General features: G+C 47.9%; 1 protein-coding gene across 10 annotated transcripts in view; it reads left to right on the forward strand.

The window, feature by feature from the left end:
- Positions 1–18,547, forward strand: part of PPIP5K1 (diphosphoinositol pentakisphosphate kinase 1) — a 46,198-nt gene that overhangs the window by 1,348 nt on the left and 26,303 nt on the right. For 7 of the 10 annotated variants that reach the window (XM_027666677.1, XM_027666682.1, XM_027666680.1 and 4 more), the window contains exons 2-19: positions 4,527–4,695; positions 4,981–5,155; positions 5,628–5,823; positions 5,916–6,006; positions 6,983–7,068; positions 7,301–7,455; positions 8,467–8,568; positions 8,852–9,013; positions 10,001–10,122; positions 10,580–10,681; positions 11,390–11,476; positions 11,919–11,994; positions 12,497–12,606; positions 13,559–13,644; positions 14,052–14,180; positions 16,152–16,273; positions 17,016–17,198; positions 18,092–18,233. In XM_027666677.1, coding sequence (XP_027522478.1) covers positions 5,009–5,155; positions 5,628–5,823; positions 5,916–6,006; positions 6,983–7,068; positions 7,301–7,455; positions 8,467–8,568; positions 8,852–9,013; positions 10,001–10,122; positions 10,580–10,681; positions 11,390–11,476; positions 11,919–11,994; positions 12,497–12,606; positions 13,559–13,644; positions 14,052–14,180; positions 16,152–16,273; positions 17,016–17,198; positions 18,092–18,233 — 2,098 coding nt within the window. In that variant the 5' untranslated portion in view covers positions 4,527–4,695; positions 4,981–5,008. The remainder of the gene's footprint in view (positions 1–4,526; positions 4,696–4,980; positions 5,156–5,627; positions 5,824–5,915; positions 6,007–6,982; positions 7,069–7,300; positions 7,456–8,466; positions 8,569–8,851; positions 9,014–10,000; positions 10,123–10,579; positions 10,682–11,389; positions 11,477–11,918; positions 11,995–12,496; positions 12,607–13,558; positions 13,645–14,051; positions 14,181–16,151; positions 16,274–17,015; positions 17,199–18,091; positions 18,234–18,547) is intronic. The other 3 variants (XM_027666679.1, XM_027666686.1, XM_027666678.1) reach the window with 2 other exon arrangements.

The raw sequence follows: 18,547 nt of genomic DNA on the forward strand, positions 1-18,547 counted from the left end.
GCCGGTGTCGGTGCCGGTGTCGCTGTCGGTGTCGGTGCCGGTGCCGGTGTCGGTGCCGGTGCCTGCCCTCCGGCCCGCTGCGTGCGTGGCTGCTTGGGGCCGCACCGCTCTCCCGGGCCGACCCCGGCCCCGCTTCCCAGGCCCGCTGTCCCGCCCGTGCCGGGGTCTGCGCGGCCCCCGCACACGGTGTGCGCGGGGCGGAGCGGCCCCGCGGCGATAAACCCTCACGGACGGGGACCGTGCTGGGAGAATTCCAGTGCCGAGGAGTTTCACGCTTTACAAATTCATGAATCTCATTAAATATCTCGTTATGAACAATGTAGGCGAGGCACAGCCCTGCACGGTGTGCGGGGTGAACCCAGAGGCTGCCCGGGGTCTGCAGGAGGAGCTGGGCAGGAGCCGAGCGAGGCTCTGCACTCTGGGTTTGCAGCTCTTGGTGTGTTCGCCCTTAACTGAAAATGCTGCTCGCACAGGCTGAACTTGACTTCAGCTTACTGGCTGTGAACACCTTGAGCTCCTGTGTTACCAGAACAGAGGGATTTCTGTGATATGGCACATCCAAATAACTTTAATTATTAGCCCTGGTATTGGTGGTTTTTCTCTTCTGAAGCAATTAAGTGTCCATGATAAGAACACAGCTGTCACCTTTTGTAAGTATGGAGTTAACCTTAATGCAAACAACCCTTGTGGCAGTGGAAGTAACTCTTTGGGCAAAGGTGTGTCACTGGTCATGCATGCAGAGGTACTTCACTGCTCGGGGCCTAAGTTTTCAGAGTTGGGTTTTTTGGGTTGGTTGGCTGGTTGTAGGGCCCACAATAGTTTCAGGCAGTTCTACAAGACAGTGCCAGTATTAGTATTTTTAAATACCAGCTATGTGTATTCTCAAAGGTCGTGATCCTGCAGGTGCTTGACGTGGCTTGGCCAGGCTGTGGGTCTCTAAGCTGGATCATCCTTGCAACCTGTCTGCATGCTCAGATACCCTGAATTCCTCGTGCCTCCTGCCCAGTGCCCCCTGGGGTGCCCAGGCCTGGGCGCTGCCCCAGAGCTACCTCTTCCACTGCCACCAGTGATATGACCAGCTGTGTTCCCATCCATCAGACCGTCACTGCAGTGACTGCACCTGCATCTGCACATTTTGTTTAAAAAACAAAATGAAACAAAACTCAAACATCCAAACCCACTCTTTTGGTGGTTAATGCCACACTGAATTCAAAGTCAATATAAGACCTTCTCTCTTAAATGTCTGGTACCTCAGAAGCAGGGCACAAAGAGTCTCTTTACTCTGTGAACACCCTTATCTAAACAGTACCAGAATAATCTGCTCAGGAACTGGAAAGCCATTTATTATCTCATTTCTTATCAGTAATACAGGGCAGTCTAGGGAGCTGAATCAGTCCCAGGGCTCTCAGAGGCAAGGTGTGTGGCTCCATTTCGGGTTGTGTGTCAGCAGGTTCTGATTGCTGTTGGGTGATTACAATAACCTTTGGTATGATTATGCAGCAGATCACAGCTGCCCTTCTTGGAAGTGCAGCAAGAAAGTATTAACTGCAGTGGCTGGCGTGTACTTCCTCCTGTATCTGTGGCAGGACTACCAAGCCTGAATATTCTGACTCAAAGCCAGAACCACCTTTACCTTTTGTGTGCATGTGCCAGAGCTGTGTTAATGCTTTTGTCTCCCTTGGACAACACAACCAGCAGCATTAACTCAACACTGAATTTTCTTGCTGTGATAAATGAAAGGTGAGGCCCATAACACTCTCAGCAACTGGGAACTGGGCTGAATATGTGGTCTTCAGGAGCAGTTAGCTCAGCAAGCAAAAGGGATGATGATGAACCATCAGCATTGTGCAGTTGGTGCCTCTTGTAGCCCTGGGTGCGATGAGGTGTGGACTGGGTGACACTCAAGACCCTGTAAGGGTTGTGTAAGGGCAATTGCCACCGTCCTGGCGGATGAGCCCCATGACAGCTCAGCACTAGAGCTGGCTCAGGTGTTGTGGGCAAACCTCCACTTACTGTCCTTCGATACCAGAACAGAGCTCCACTTGCCTGTGTCTGTTTAAGAACAGCAGTCTGAGTTTTCAATGCTGTAGTTATGCCTATAGCTAAAAATTCTGTTTCATCAAGAGTGTAGTCACTTGGTATAAATCTAGTCAGGTAAAGGATCTTCTTTTAAGGAAAACTTGAAAAAGGTTTTTGGTTAACCCTCTCCCCCTACCCACACCTGAGATCATGAGGCTTTCCCTGTTAATGCCACAGATATCAGTAACTGTCAGCTTCAGTGATGCTCTGAGTTTTTACTTGGTTTGAGTACAGTGTGTCATAACCTTGAGACACAGCTATAGAGCAAAGAAGAGGCTTTTCTTCTGGAATAGGAGCAGGAGTGTACAGAAGTCGTTGCTATCTTAGTTCTTAGGGCAAAGGTTTCCCTGCTGCTTGATCTGTTTTTTTTCCAGGAGGGAGGGGAGAGTAGGGGATTGGAGAAAATAACCCTCCTCCTCTTGCGTGGTTTGCTTCTCTTCATTAAATCATCAGCCATCAAGCTGATAGTGTACTTGCTAAGGACTCGTTCTGCACTGGCATGCTGAGGCAGCAGGGCATAGGGATGAAGATGGTTCCTGAGCATGTTGGGAATTGTACTCTTGTCCTCCTGTGGAGATAGAAGGCCTATATGGAGGACACAGTAAATGTCTTTATAGCCTGGTCTGCCAGCACTGTTGCTCCAATCAGCAGCGAGCACTGATGGTGAGTTACAGCTCTAACTCTCTCTGATTGGGTCACTTCTGTGCCAGGTGTGTGCTGTGTCTTGAGGCTTTTGTGGAAGCAACAGCACTGGGCCTGGTGCACGGGCATCAGTTGGGAGTTAGGTGGAGGAGATCGTCCTTGGTGTGGTAGGTACAAAGTCCAGGCTTGTGTCCCTCTCTGGTTCCTACTGGGTTGGCATCAACTCCCCCAGTAGATCTGACGTGACATCCGATGGGTTTGTGTCCAACCAGTGCCTGGTAGTGCGACTGCAGGTCTTTGTCTGATGTACTTCTGCTCCAGCACTTTCTCTGAGCACTTACATGTTACATCTTCTGCCCTTTCTGGGAGCACTCTGCCTTTCTGCCTGGAGGTCTGTATTATTCTACCCTGATTTCCAAGGGGGTTTCACATACAGATGGATTGTTCTGTGTGTTTATTTCTTTTACATGTTCCCACCCTGCTCAGATGGATTAAGACAATCTTCTGCTCTTGTTCCTGGTGAGGGGATTCTCACCTGCCCCGATGCTGTGCTGGTAGCAGGCTGATGGCCTTGGAGTGTGCCTCCTGTTGCTGCCAGAGGACTGGGAACTGACAGCTGCATGTGGCAGTTTGGTCTTCTGCAGTATCCTGGCTGTGATGGAATGCATCACAAAAGAGGAGGAAATACAGTAACTCTTAGTCTGGGGAATGCTGGAAGTCATGTGAGAACATGAGAAGCAGCTGCAGAGAGTGTCTCATGTCCGTTTTTAGGAAGTACTTAATAACATGAGGTGTTCACAATGTCCTGTCCTCAAGGTTGCACTTACGCAGGAGGAATACTTTTGGCCACTTTATAGTCGGGAAAAACACAGTGAAAGGCACCCGCTTCACACCTCTGTGGGTGCAGCTCTGGTCAGAGGTGAACAGCTGTGTCCTTGACGTGTACAGGTCAGGGGAACAGTGTGTTCAGACTCTGTCCCTTCTGCGGCAGGCAGTGCTGCTACTGTAGGTGACAGTGCAGGACATGCTCCTTTCCTGGCATTTCTAACTCATAGCATGTATTTGCCAGCCAGTCAAAAGAGGTGATTGTCCTGCTTTGCTCTGCGCTGATGCGGAGCATTTTGAGTTCTGGGGGCAGTTTTGGGCACCGCAATGTAAAAAAAACATTAAGCTATTGGAGAGCATCCAAGGAGGACCACAAGGATGTGGAAGGGTCTGGAGGGGAAGTCTTATGAGGAGCTGCGGAGGGCACTTGGTTTGTTCAGCCTGGAGGAGACTGAGGTCAGACCTTGCTGGGGTCTGACACCCTCCCGAGGGGCAGCTGAGGGGCAGGTACTGATCTCTTCACTCTCATGAAGACTTAGTAACAGGACTCAAGGGAATGGCTGGAGCTGTGTCAGGGGAGGTTTAGGTTGGATATCAGGAAAAGATTTTAAACCCAGAGGGTGGTCATGCACTGGAACGGGCTCCCTAGGTCATGGCCCTAAGGCTGACAGAGCTCAAAGAGTGTCTGGACAATGCTGTCAGTACATGGTAGAATTGTTGGGGTGACCTGCACAGGGTTGGGAGTTGGACTCAATGATCCTGATCGGTCCCTTCCAACTCAGCATATTCTGTGATTCTATGATTCAACCATATAGTGAATCAGAGCCATCTTGCAAACTCAGACACCCTGACCTGCAATCCAGACTGTGGCTGATGCTTCCTCTGTGTCCTCTTTCTCTGCCACAGAGTTCTCACTTCTTCCTTTTCCCTCCTCCCTGCAAACTCCTGCACCTCTCAAACTGATCTCTCTGTTACTGTAGGTCTTCTTGAGCTGAAAGGATGAAAATTGGCGATTGGAAAGTCACTGTCACTGTCCTGAGCTTTATCTTGACTTCTGGAGTCCCAGTTGATGTCTTCGGGCATATGAGCCTGTGAGAGTGTCCCCTGTTCCTGTCCACGATTTAGGCAGCGTCTGGAGCATGCATCACTGTAAGGATTACACGATTTCAGTGCTGGTGGGGACACTGTTCCAGTGCAAGGGGGTTGATTGCAAAATGGAACTGCCTATCTAAAATGATACAGAATTCCGGATCCCCTCCCACCCTGAGGGTCTCCTCCTGCTCCCTCCTTTTGTGTTGGGCAGCACCATCCCTGGGCTCCCTCATGCCAGATCAGTCCCTGCCCTCCCCACCATCACCTGCATCTGTCACGCAACCAGTCCCAGGATCACCCTGCATCTGACTTCTCTCTCCCTTTTGCACGCTGTCATTCCAGAGCGGGATGGTTGGCCACCGAAGCTGCAATGTCGTCCCTGACGACCTCCAGTGAGGGAGAGAACTCCACTCCCAGGTTTGTTGTTGGTTCCAGAGATGATGAGACAGAATTTCTGGGATCAAACATGAAGACAGACGAAACCGATTTCTTTGAAGATGATGAAGAGGAGGAGTCGGTAAGGAGGTCCCAGCGTTCTGGGCTGGAGCACTTGTGCAGAATCCCTGGGTCTCAACCAGGTTGTGCGTGGTTACTGCTGAGCTGCAGGCAGTTGGGACTGCAGGGGACACAGCTCTGGCTGTGAGGCACAGCTGTGGCAGTGGCATTTCTGACAAGGCACATTACTGTTGTCATGCTGCCTCAGAAGATCAGCATTTTTGCTTGCAGGTCTGATTCAGGGACAATAGTGGATTTCTTTGCCCTAGAAACTTAACCCTGACACTCCTGTAAACCTTTCTGTTTTACCAGGAAAATTTTTGAGGAAAACTCTAGGACCTGTGAAAAGGACAAAGGTGTCTCTGCAGAAAAGAAACATTTATTCTTTTCTGTAACCTCCAGGAATATGAGAATGATCTCCAGCTCCCAACTGCTTTTGGCCACTATTCAGTGTTATATTAAATTTTACTAAACTGATCTCTGTCTTCCCTTAGCCACCAGAACGGCAGATTGTGGTGGGAATCTGTGCCATGACCAAAAAGTCCAAGTCAAAGCCCATGACACAGATTCTAGAGCGTCTGTGCAAGTTTGAGTACATCACAGTGGTGATCATGGGGGAAGATGTTATTCTGAACGAACCGGTGGAGAACTGGCCCTCTTGTGACTGTCTGATATCCTTCCACTCCAAAGGTAACACATCTGTAGCAGGCCTTAGCCTGCTTGAGTTGTGGGCAAGGGAGCTTACTCTAAGCCTTCCTCTCTGTCCCTGCCCTGTATTTCAGGATTCCCCCTGGATAAGGCGGTTGCTTATGCCAAGCTGTGCAAGCCATTTCTGATCAATGACCTTGATATGCAGTATTATATCCAGGACAGGTGGGTATCCAAGCCACTAAAGCCCCTTCCCTCTTCCTCTGTCTGATTCTTCTCAGCACACTGTGCAGAATTCATCTTCCTGGCCACAAGCAAATAAGTGAGGTGGGAGGAAGGGGATCTTAGCTGTGGCTTTTTGGGATTGTTCCTCCAAAGCATGGAGGGAAATAGCTTTGAGGGTAAAACTATTGAGACTTGGCGTATTTCATTTTCTGGTGCAAATGTCTTGTAAGGAATGGATGGGAAGTAGGAAGTGGAAGAGTTCTCACAGAACAAGGCTACCACAACTAAAGAAAAGAGGTAGTTTTTGAGCAGAAGAGCCAAGTGGTAAGATGGGCCTCTGAGTCAGAAATTAGGAGCAAGGCCAAGTCAGATTGTGTAGAAGATGTGTTGGTCAGACACTTGAGGCTTCTCAGTCATCTGTTGGTAGAGGCCACCAGCAGCCACGTACTTCAGCTGTTACACCCAGGCTGTTTTGGCTGTGTGTGGGTAGGGCTCCTACAGACCCCAAACCTCCTGCCCTGTCTTTGGGGTGGTGAGCGTAGTTATGTGGTTGCTGGCAGGCACCCCAGGGTGTAACTAGTGAAAGACACAGGATGAAAGAAGGCTCTGCTACCTCTTCTTGGCTTAGGCACTGGGCAGCTTGGCATGACAGGGTGCTCTCCAGGAGGGCAGGTCTGGGCAGGTAGTGTGTACTGGGTGTGCTGCTGTGCTTTGAGCGTATGCTAATAATTGAGCACCCATGCTTAGGCCAGGTAGAGATTTACTCTGGGGCATCCGTGTCTAGAATAGGACTGAGGCAAACCCCATAGCCTGTAGGTCTCATCCAGAGAGCATGAACTGAGAAGTGTTTGCACTTTGTCTTGAGGCTTTTTTGTATTCTTTTGACTTTGTTTGTCATCAGTGGGAATGAAGTCTTCCCATTGACATGTACTGAGGACCTTCTAGACTCTTCTGACACTGTGTCTGTCCTCTACAGGCGTGAAGTGTATCGAATCCTTCAAGAAGAGGGAATAGACCTGCCTCGCTATGCTGTGCTCAATCGAGACCCTGACAGACCGGAGGGTCAGTGTCCAGGCTCTGCTGAAAGCCATTTCCCCAGGCTGTGCTATTTAACGTACTCTGCAGAGAACAGGCACTGGTAGTCACCTCAAAGAGGCCTGACTCACAAGTCTGGAGGGTTTTTTTGTGAATAAAGGTCCCAACAGCAAAGTTGGCTGATGGGTTGGGAAGGGGCTGTGGCTCTTCCTGTGTGTCCCACCTTTCCTGATGTGCTGCTGCTGTTCTCTGTCTTCAGAGTGCAACTTGGTGGAAGGAGAGGACCACGTGGAGGTGAACGGAGCTGTTTTCCCAAAGCCATTTGTAGAGAAGCCAGTCAGTGCCGAAGACCACAATGTGTATATTTACTACCCGACATCAGCAGGTGGGGGCAGCCAGCGGCTCTTCCGTAAGGTGAGGAGGGGTCCCCAGAGCTGGCGTTGAAACCAACAGATCTGTGGGTCTGAGACCCACATGGCTTCAGCAAGGAGTGTTAGGGCAAGTGAAGGGGAAATAAAGGTTTTGTGTTATGGAAGTCTAGACCTTCTTAGAACTTTTTGTTCAACCCCATATACCTGGGAATCACAGAAGGACGTATTTTACTGGTAGTGCTGCCTTCACCTTCCCCATCCTCTGTGTGACCTGAGTCCCATTTTGAGCAGTCATGGAGCACTGTGGTCCTTTCTGAATTGCATGTTGCTTTTTCCAGCTCACTTCCTGGGTTTATCAAGATGATTTTTTAAAAAAAATTCTCTTCCTATCCTTTACAATTATTCCTGCCCTTCTCAGCTTAGTGTAGCTTGCACATGTGATAAAGGCAGCATTTATTCTTAGATTCCACAGTAAATCTCCCCTTACTCACTTCTCCCACTTTGCCAGTGAACAGTTGTATCTGTGATGTGTCTTTTTTCTAATCAGTTACGCATCTGCCGTTAATAATTCTAAAATGATTGTTCCGTTAGGTAAGATACAGGCATACCACTTGAGATTGTATCTAAAACCTTGTGAAAACATTATCCTTGATGTGGATAAGATCAGTCCCCATTCTAGAAGGAAGTTAAATGAGTTGGATTATCACCTGTCATCGTTTCTTTTAATTTGCTTATTAGGCTCCTTTTTTTATGTCTTTGTCCACTGTTTTTTTTGTTATGTATCACTGAAGTGATTGGAGTCAACCTAATGGTTTGTAATAGCTTTTCTCCTCTTTAAAGCCTGGAAAATGACATACTTACTGCCCATGTTTTGCAGTCTCTTTGTCCTCTAGTAAAAAAAAAGTGTGCTGTAACAGCTGGGGGTTCTGAGAGGCTAATTCTCCACTAATTCCACTAATTCTGTACGTGTGGAATGAAACTTCTTAATTTTGTTGTTCCATCTAAAAAAGGGAGCCTGGTGTTCTCCCCTGAGGTGTTTATTCTGTACTCTCAGATTGGCAGCCGGAGCAGCGTATACTCACCAGAGAGCAGTGTGAGGAAGACAGGCTCCTACATTTATGAGGAGTTCATGCCTACAGATGGCACTGATGTAAAGGTAAGGGAAAACCTGGAACAACTCCTTCCTTCTCCAGGCCTGTGAGAGCTGAAGGCTGGGGAGTCCTGCTTAGTCCTGCTTAGGCTCTGGAGTGTGTATTTAAGATGTGAGGTGCTGACTGCGCAGCTTGGGCCCCAAAGCGGGGAGTGTGTGCTCTGTAGGTCACACCAGAAGGTACGTGTGAGACCATCTGAATTCCTTCTCTGTGTCTGCATCAGAAATACCTTCTGGAAGGTGCAGTTAGTCTAGGTGCCTGTGTCAGGTTTAACTCTGTCTCTTCCAGGTGTACACTGTTGGGCCGGACTATGCCCACGCAGAGGCTCGCAAATCCCCAGCTTTGGATGGGAAAGTGGAACGGGACAGCGAAGGGAAGGAAATCCGTTACCCAGTCATGCTGACTGCCATGGAGAAACTCGTTGCCCGTAAAGTCTGTGTAGCCTTCAAGGTCTGTATTTTCTTTCATGTGCAAGCAGGACTCCGTGAGTGTCTGATCCATATCTGGGTCAGTGTTAAAACTTGTCACCCTGACGTGTCTCAGGCATGGCAGTCCTCCATGCCTGATGCCAGCTGCTGGTCCTGCTGGGCAGAGGTGACTGGGAAGGCAGGAGGCCTGCAGCAAATGCCCTCTGTGCTGGCAGGTGCCTGGTGTCCCACATACATCTGAGCATTTAATATTGGATCTTGAGCACGCTGCTCTCCATCTGACCTGTGCTCATCCTGCCTTTACTATTTCCTGCTTTTGTTTATGTGAAAATTTTTTATATTTTTCTGTGGTGTTTTGGTACTTTTCTTTTTTCTTTTTTACTTTTTTATCTGCCTCTGGTGCAGATTTATGTTTTATTTTACATGTGGGTAGAGAGTGTGTGTGAGTCTAGGTATGGTTCCATGATGTGTTCAGCAATGTCAACAGAAGCAGCACTGGCTCCTTGTTCCTGCCTCACTGTAATCAGTAGCCCATGTAGTTTTGCTGATGCAGATTTGGGCTCCTGTCAACCTTGTAACCTTTTCCACATGATGGGTATCTTTGCCTGCACCACTTCTTGTCTGTGCTTATCAGTCTGGTTCAAGATGGTTGGATTTGGAAGGAAGAGCAGAAGATCCAGGAGCTGCTCTGTTTTAGACCTCTAGAGCTCTGGGAGGTTCTGGGTCAGCTTCATCTGGGGGTTTGTGGGTTGGGCCTTTGGACAGCAATGGGGGTGAAAAGGTTCCTCTGAAGGGCCTGGCCCTTCGTGGCTATGGCACGTGTCCACACTTCTTGGAGGCTCGTGAGGTGGGCACAGAGTGGAGGATGGCTGCAGCACCAGCAGGGCTGAACTGGGCAGCACTGGCTGGGTCTGTGTGTGCCCCACTGGCAGGGCAGCTGCTGTCCCCCACTGTGGTGGTGGTCCCTCACTGTGTGCCCAAGTCCTGTGTCCTCTGCTTCTTCCTTCAGCAAACCGTGTGCGGGTTCGACCTCCTGCGGGCCAACGGCCACTCTTTTGTTTGTGATGTGAATGGCTTCAGCTTTGTGAAGAACTCCATGAAGTATTATGATGACTGTGCCAAAATCCTCGGGTATGTACAATTCAGATTTTGATAAGGGAGTAGGATAATTCACAGCAAAGTAAAATGAACATGGAGTCCTGGTCAGTATGTCAGAGAAGTCTGCAGATGGTTCATTTGGGTCATTTGTTCAGCAGGTGAAAGCTTGGCCCTGGGAGGAATGAGTTAATTATTTTAGCCCCTGGAGTTCCTGCCTGCATTGGCATTAGCTGTCCTGTCTTTGTCTACAGCTAGGTATATCTCACAGGACTTTTCTTTGATAAGCCCACTTACAGTATTGGTGATGTGAGGGAAACTGGTGCCCCTTTGGGGTACCCTGATTAGCCCACAGTGTAATAGGTGTCTCTCCGAGGAAAGTGAGGGGAAATTCTGTGTCTCTCTTCAAGTCTTTCAGCTGGACTGCTAAGGAGGAGGTGTAGAACCAAGGGAATGGAATTTCTTGTGAGTGTTGTATTCTGATTTCTTCCAGAAATATAATCATGCGGGAATTGGCTCCCCAGTTTCATATACCCTGGTCCATCCCAACAGAGGCAGAAGACATTCCCATTGTCCCCACAACTTCAGGCACTATGTGAGTACTTACAATCTTATCAAAAGAATGCCAATGATGGGTTTGCAAAGTGCAAACCCTGTCCAAGGGCCCAACACCACTAGCAGCACAGCATCCTCCAGCTACTGTGCTGCTTACAAGCCTGGAATACCTGTGGAAAGGCTTACCCATGCACACAGAAGGCAAGGCATGGCATGGCATGTAGGTTTGCTGAATACAGACAAGCAGTCACTGAAGAAATTACAGAAACTGCTCACATGGCTTTCAGAGGGCCCAAATTCTTGATCTGAACAGGAAACAGATCAGAGCATTGCTGTAGCTGGCTGCTAGTTTAGAGAACGTGCATGCTGAGCTGCCAGTGAAATGGGTGGAAACAATTAGCTGAAATACTCTCATTACCCATACACTTGGCAGCCCCTCATTTCATACCTTTTGCCTTACTAGTTTTCCACCACAGAAGGCTAAAAGACCAAAGGCAAAAGTTTCTTTATGATCCTCAGCATACTTGTACATGTGTATGAAAACAGACAACCTGGTAGGGTCTGAAGAGCTCTGACTGCTTCTGCAACCTTGGCACTTGTGCCTGCTTTAGTCTGAGAGAATTTCTGACCCTGATGGGGAAAGTAGCTGTCAGAAGAATGGAACTGAAAGACAAATGGGAAATTACTCCCTGGTGGCAGTTCTGGAGTGTAGGGGCACATAGGTCAGGTGTACATTATGTTTTCTCAGGATGGAGCTTCGCTGTGTTATTGCAGTCATCCGGCACGGAGATCGCACCCCAAAGCAGAAGATGAAGATGGAAGTGAAGCATGCCCGGTAAGAGCCAAGGCAAGAAGGTGCTGTGCTGCTGGAAAGGGAGGAGGGCCTGTTCTCTGAACCAGGAGCAGGAGCAGAGGGATGAGTGTGTGGGAGGCAGAGCTTTTTTCTGGCTCCATCCGAGCAAATGCTTTCGACCCAGCTGAGAAAGCCCCCTTCCCCCATAAGGATCCTGGCACCTTCTGTGTGAGCACTGGAAGGGAGAGTGAAGGTCTGCTAGGTACTGTAAAGGGAAGTGCCCCACTAAATTGAAAGCTGGTGGCTACTTCCTGGTCCTATGTTGAAAACCACTTGTTTTTTCAGAATTTCTGAAGCACAGGGAGGAGTCAACAGACTGCTGGTTCTCCCTGAAGGACAGAGACTGAATGCACATGTAGGGATGATGTTCCTTGTATCACTGAAACAGCAGAAAATGAATCAGCATTCTTTGTTGTCTGTTCAGGTTCTTTGAATTATTTGAGAAATATGATGGTTACAAGACAGGGAAGTTGAAACTGAAGAAACCAGAGCAGCTACAGGTGAGGAAGTCCATTCTGTGGTTACTGTGTGGGACATGCAGGTAATAGAGATTCTGGTGCAAGGCAATTCTTTGGGACCATAAAAACCCTCAAAAGGGCAATCGTCTGTCACACAGATGCTCCCTGTCTCGTTCTGCACCCCGTGCACACTCAGCAGGGTGACAGCAGGAGAGCAGAATGGAAACTTCTTGGGGCTGATGTGTACACTGTAGGATGGGGATGTAGGGCCTGATGCAGCTTGCCCACCTGCTGCAGTTGCCTCTGGTGGCAGATGGGAGTGGGGCAGTTGGAGGTACCTGCTTGATTCTCAACAGGACTGGAGCACAGGGTGGGAACGAAGCAAACTACCATGTGAAAGTTTGTCCTGCCTGAGCTGTGTCTTATGAAATGACATGTCTCTGAGGAGTGTCTGTGTGGACCTGGTGCTAGGTAAAGCTGTAAGGAGTCCTCACAGGAGTACAGTGGTGAGTCTGAGGCAGAATTGCTGTCTGCTTTCCAACAGGAAGTGCTGGACATTGCGCGGCAGCTCGTGGTGGAGCTGGGAAGCCACAGTGATTGTGAAATTGAGGAGAGGAAATCCAAACTGGAACAGCTGAAGAGCGTCTTGGAGATGTAAGGGTTCCTATCTCGGGGCACCATGGGTTTGCCTCAGAGCATGTGATACAGAAACAAGCTGTGCTGCTGGTGTCCTGGCCAGATGGCACCCACAGACTGGGGTCTCCTCTGTCCCCTGTTAGCAGCTGTACATGAAAGGTACCATGATCCTAACCTTTTCTTCTTGACATCAAGCCCCCTGCTGGTTCTTTTCCTATGTGTGTCTGATCTTTGGCTAAACAACTTGAGACAAAATTGAGCTTTTGTTGCTGCAGGAGAGAAACTGGAGTTCTGTAGGGACCACGTTGATAATGAAGCATTTTGATAAATTTGGAACAAATCTTGTTTTAAATAAGGTTGTCCTGGTGCCAAAAGTTTAACAAAAAGGAGCTCAGAAAACATGAAAAGATGTTTGTGTCCTTTCAGGTTTTATACAGTTGAAATAAAAGACAATATGGTTGGCATCTTAGAAACAAAACCAGGGTTTCTCTCAGAACAGCAACTCGCTGTGGCACACACAGCTGATGTCTGTGTTCAGATTGTGTCTCTGGAGCACAGAGGAGCATTTTTTACTGTGATTCCCTCCCCTGCTCTTTCTGCTCATTGGAGGTTAGTTATCCTCAAAGCATCTGGCAGAGTGTTTTTTGTTGTGATCTCATTAATTCACTTGTTAAATATATAGGCAGAGATTAAAGCCCTAGTGAGATATGAGAGCTCAGAGTGTTCTCGGTTGAAGAGCAAGTAAATGGATCTTTGAATTTCGTTTGGGGGACCTGTTTGGCTTTTTCTGGGGCTGTGTGCTGGGTCACAGGGAGATGGCAAAAACCTTCATATTCCATGGCAATGGGTGTTGCAGCAGAAAGTCTCTTGCCTGTGCTGTACTTTAGCTGTGTGCAGCCTGGGGACCTCTGGGCAAAAGCTGAGTGGAATTGACTTGTTTCAGTTTTTTTTCTCCTCTCCCTTGTGACAGGTATGGGCATTTTTCTGGCATTAACCGTAAGGTTCAGTTGACCTATCTGCCTCATGGACATCCAAAAGCTGCAAGTGAAGATGAAGGTAAAGAAACCTCATGTTGCTACCCTGATCTTCAAGGCTGGAGTTCAGATGTGCATGCAGCTGCCCTACTTGTATAGGCCTCTGGACATGCAAGCAAAAATTGGTGACCCGTGTCTTATCTTTGCTCAGATCATAGGAAAGGTTGGAGTGATGCATAATGTGGTTACCAGTACACCCTGGTTTGTGCCACAGGGCTTGTGCTTCTAATTTTGTGAACGTCACCATATCCCTTCAAAAAGTAGTGACCAAATTTCCTCCTTTCTGGTTTGGTTCCTGGGGATTTTGGGTCAGGCTTGTGTTGAGAACACTCTGTGAGGTGCTGATGACAACCTCTTCTTCCTCCCCTCCTCTCCCTCTGCAAGCTCAGCTTTGAGATCTGATGTAGTGAGTACCTGTTTCTCTCCTAGAAGCTCGCCGAGAGTCCTCACCCTCCCTTCTTCTGGTGCTTAAGTGGGGTGGAGAGCTGACCCCAGCAGGAAGAGTCCAGGCGGAGGAGCTGGGGCGAGCCTTTCGCTGCATGTATCCTGGAGGCCAAGGTGAGCTTTGTACAGGTACCTCTGGTCCTGCCCTGTGGCTGCCAGGCTGCCCAGCCCAGGTGAGGGTTACTCGGGCTGTGGCTATGTGTGGCCTCTAGGACTAGTTTTGCTCTTTTGAGTTGACATGGCAGGAATAAATAATTTTGCACCCAAAGATGTGCAAGCAGAGAGGTCTGCTGCAGTGGTTAAACTTCAATGTGTCAGAGCTTTCTTTAAATAATGTGCCAGGATTAAAAAAAAAAAAAGGCTGTTCTAATAAGATACAGTCTGACGCAGCAAATATGATTCAAAATTTATGGATTATTAAAAAGGAATTTAGGTCAGATGTAGAGAATGGAGGAAATCTGTCTTGGAAAACAGATAATCCTGCCCTGAGACAGGAGAATAGGAAGCTTCTCCATATATTTCCGTCATAGTTCTGTGACACTGAAAAACATCTAGTATGCACACAAATCAACAAGAACCAAAAATGAAAATAAAAAAGACTGAGATTGGAGATTGCCTTTGAGTCAGGACTAATACACTGCTACTGGATTGGCACAGTGAGCCCAGTATTGGATACTGCTTGTCTTTGACTTGTATGTTTAATTAATTCAATTTAATTAATTACATTTCAAATTAATTAAGCAAATTTAAATTGGATTGGAGAAGATTTCCTTCTGGAATAAGGAAGAGTTAGTTACCCCCGGTGGAAAAGGATTGGATCAGGGAACACTTAAGCAAGCTGGACATATGTGAGCCCAAGGGCCCTCACAGGCTACACCCACAGTGCCAGGGGAGCGGGCAGGTGTCCCTACAAGGCCACTCGAGATTCTCTTTGAAAGTCTGTACGGACTGGGGGATGTACCTGAGAAGTGGAGGAGAGGAAATGTCACTCCTAGCTTCAAAAATGCCAAGAAGGAGGGCCCAGGGAACTGCAACTGGGTCAGCCTCAGCGCAGTCCATGGGATGATAGTGGAGCAGCTAATCCTGGAGACCATTCCTGGGCACGTGGAGGATAGGCCAGTGACTGTGAGTAGTCAGCATGGATTCACAAAGAGAAGTCATGCTTAACTGATGTGATAACCTCCTACAGGGAAGTGACTGCCTTGTGCAGATAAGAGTCATTCTGAACCACAGCTTTGAAGACTTCTGCTCCATATGGTCATTCATCTCTCCATGAGAGTGCTGTGTTCTTGAGTAGCATTTGATACCTAGCAGCTTTGTCAAGACATACATCTGACTTCTGTATAGTGCCTGTCCTTGTCTGTCAGGGTGTTTCTCTGATTTGTGAGGTCAGAGCTGGGAGCAGTGTTCCCAGTGTACCCTGTCATGTCATGCAATGTGACTGGGTACTGTGCAGAATCACCCTGGGATTCAAGGCACCAGCAGCAAATAGTCACCAATAGTCACTGTCTTTGAAGGTCAGACTCAAGAACTGCACGAATTGCTTTCCTCCATTATTGGTCTGACTCCTGTGGCTGACTCAGCCATCAGAAATAAACTGACAATTTGTACCACAAGGTTGTTATAGCTGTACAGGATCTACTTTGGAAACTGTTCCCTGCTGAACAGCCTGGCCTGCAGTTCTGAGGGCAGCAGGGCCTGCTCTTGTGCAGAAAACAAGCAGAAGGAAGTGATTTTTTTTTTTTTCACATCTTTACTCTGCACTGGAGTATGCAGGCTAGCAGGACTCTTACAAACTACTTAGAGGGATTTGCTGCAGAATTTGGGCAGCATCAGACTTGACTGGTGAATGCTCACTTTTTCCCTCAAAATGAGCTTTCCCAAGTTAAGCAAAGCCTTCATTATGTTTCTAGTCCTCATGTATATCTAGAACTGTTGATCTTGAAGCAGCCTAAGTGCACATTAAAGTGATTAATTCTCTAGATAAGTTTGTTACTACAATAAAGTTTGTTGTCTAAACCAGTATATTCAGCTGATAGTTTTGCAGGTGTCAGAATATGAATTTTGAGTTGTCCTCTGTTCCAGGTGATTACGCTGGTTTCCCTGGCTGTGGCTTGCTCAGGCTGCACAGCACCTATCGCCATGATCTCAAGATCTACGCCTCAGATGAGGGGCGAGTTCAGATGACAGCAGCAGCTTTTGCAAAGGTCCTTCCTCTCTTTTGGGCATCCATTTGTTCTGCTATGTTAGTCTTAAAATATGCCATTTCTAAAGGAAAACCTCTGGTGATGAGGAAGGAGCTGTCCTAGGATCTTCCCCCTCTGTGTTGGATGGACTGGGATACACTGAGCTAATAGCAGGTGTATGGGGCAGGACTGAACATCTGGTGCGGCTGCACACATCTGTCACCTTTAGTGTCCTGTCCAGGACAGGACTCTGACTGGAGAAGAAGTTATGCATGGAGTATTTCTGGTGTTTGGTGTTAGAGCACACGAAACCATTGCCTACAGAATGAGTATTTCTGGGATGGCTGTCCAGCCATAGGGGTTATTCCTTGCCTGATGGATTTAAAAGAGTAGTTGAATATCTGGAGCAGTGTGGAGTGGGGAAGAAGACAGGTTCATCTGCAGCTAAAGCTTCTAAAGCTTGAGCCAAGGGGAATCCTGTGGTGGCCTTAGCTGGTCTTCAGAGCCTTTGCTGTATCAACATTTTCAAGCAAACTGAGTTGGCTGCTCTACATTTGCCTGGACAAATCTGGGGCTGCTGCAGGCAGAGCTGTCTATTGCTTTAACAGCTCTAGAAGCATGCCAGAGTCACCTCTGACAGGAGGGGCTGTTACTGTAAAACTGCTCTTCAAGGACAGTTGAGATTTCACTCAGTTTGGCTGAAACCAGAAATATTTGTCACTTGGGTTGCACGGAGCTGAAATCTTGTCCTGTGTGGCTTTAGGGTCTGCTGGCCCTGGAAGGAGAGCTGACCCCCATCCTGGTGCAAATGGTGAAAAGTGCCAACATGAATGGTCTGCTGGACAGTGACAGTGATTCCCTTAGCAGCTGTCAGCACAGAGTGAAGGCACGACTGCATGAAATCATGCAGAAGGATGCTCAGTTCTGTGAAGAGGATTATGAAAAGGTAAAGCACTTGTGTGGCTTCATTGCTCCCTGTACCTGGAAGGAGAATAGCATTGCTGTAGTGGTTTGATATTAAGTCTGTGGTGTGTGAACAGTATTTGGTTAGTTTGAGATCAATTCTGGTCAAAATTACAGGATATGCACAGAAGTGGGCAGGTGAATAGGCCCCGCTCTTCTTCGAGTGACAGTCCTCAGTGTTGCTCTGTTGACCCCTTCAAGATTCATCGTGGTGCCTTCCTCTCTCTTTAGGAGTGCCAGTGCATTTTTTTCTTGTGAGTGTGCTAAAAGAGTTCTTGTGGTTTCCCGCAGGCTGCCCAGAGCAATCCCAACTGCTGTGAGCAGGGAATCTGCCTCGTTGGATTCTAGATCCATGCTCTGTGCACGTGTGGACAAACCTTTTGGATACAAATCCTTGTGTGTCCTCTCAGAGTCTGGTAGCTGCAGAGTACAGAGCTTGGGCTGCATCCGGCACTATAGCTGTGAAAGCCTTGTAGCTGCTTCTCCAGCAAGCCCTGAAAATACTGCTTTTCCCAGACTCTGAGATGTGATTACTGGACCAAAATCCATTAAGGAACATATTTATCACCTCAAAGAACTACTTAAAAAGTCTATGAAGCCCTTCTGCTCAAGCATAGAAGCAAAGTGAGACAAGGGAGGATGTTGCAGGTGGAGGGAGGTCCAATCTAATGGGAGCAGTTGTTTGCTCCCTCTGAATTTGGTCCTGAGGAAGATTTTAAAACATACCTGACTACTAGGAATAGGCCAGCTTATTGTGCTCAGCTAGGAGCACAGCTTTTGTCCCGAGTCAGAAAGCAATACAACTGCAAAAGGTAGATATTTTGTGATCCCAGTTTGTAAAGACGCTAACTAATCTCTGCTGGAATCTTCTTTCAGCTAGCACCAACAGGCAGCGCTTCTCTGCTCAACTCCATGACCTTTATCCAGAACCCGGTTGAGGTCTGTAACCAGGTGTTCACCTTGATTGAGAATCTCACCTCCCAGATACGAAAACGTCTGGAAGACCCAAAATCTGCAGGTGACCATCAGAACTGGAAAGGGTCTGGAACAGATTAATTTATTGTTACATCTTCAGAGCTCCCAAACACCACTAGGGCTTATGTTTGTTTGTAGTAAAGAAGTTCTGAAGCGAAATTCTCTATATGCAATTGATGTAGAAGGCTCCTGTTCCACTTTTCAGCGACGGTTAAAGAAAGCTATAATGCAAAGGAAATTATGTGTGCATCCTGGTTTAGAGTGAATGTAAACAGCAGCAGTATAGCGTGGAGGGGTATGCCTATTTTTTTCAGGCATTTTCTGGAGACTGTAAACAGCAGATTTTTCAGTCACAAT

This window comes from Corapipo altera, unplaced genomic scaffold, assembly GCF_003945725.1.
Source record: "Corapipo altera isolate COAL_440 unplaced genomic scaffold, ASM394572v1 349, whole genome shotgun sequence".
Classification (NCBI taxonomy): Eukaryota; Metazoa; Chordata; class Aves; order Passeriformes; family Pipridae; genus Corapipo; species Corapipo altera.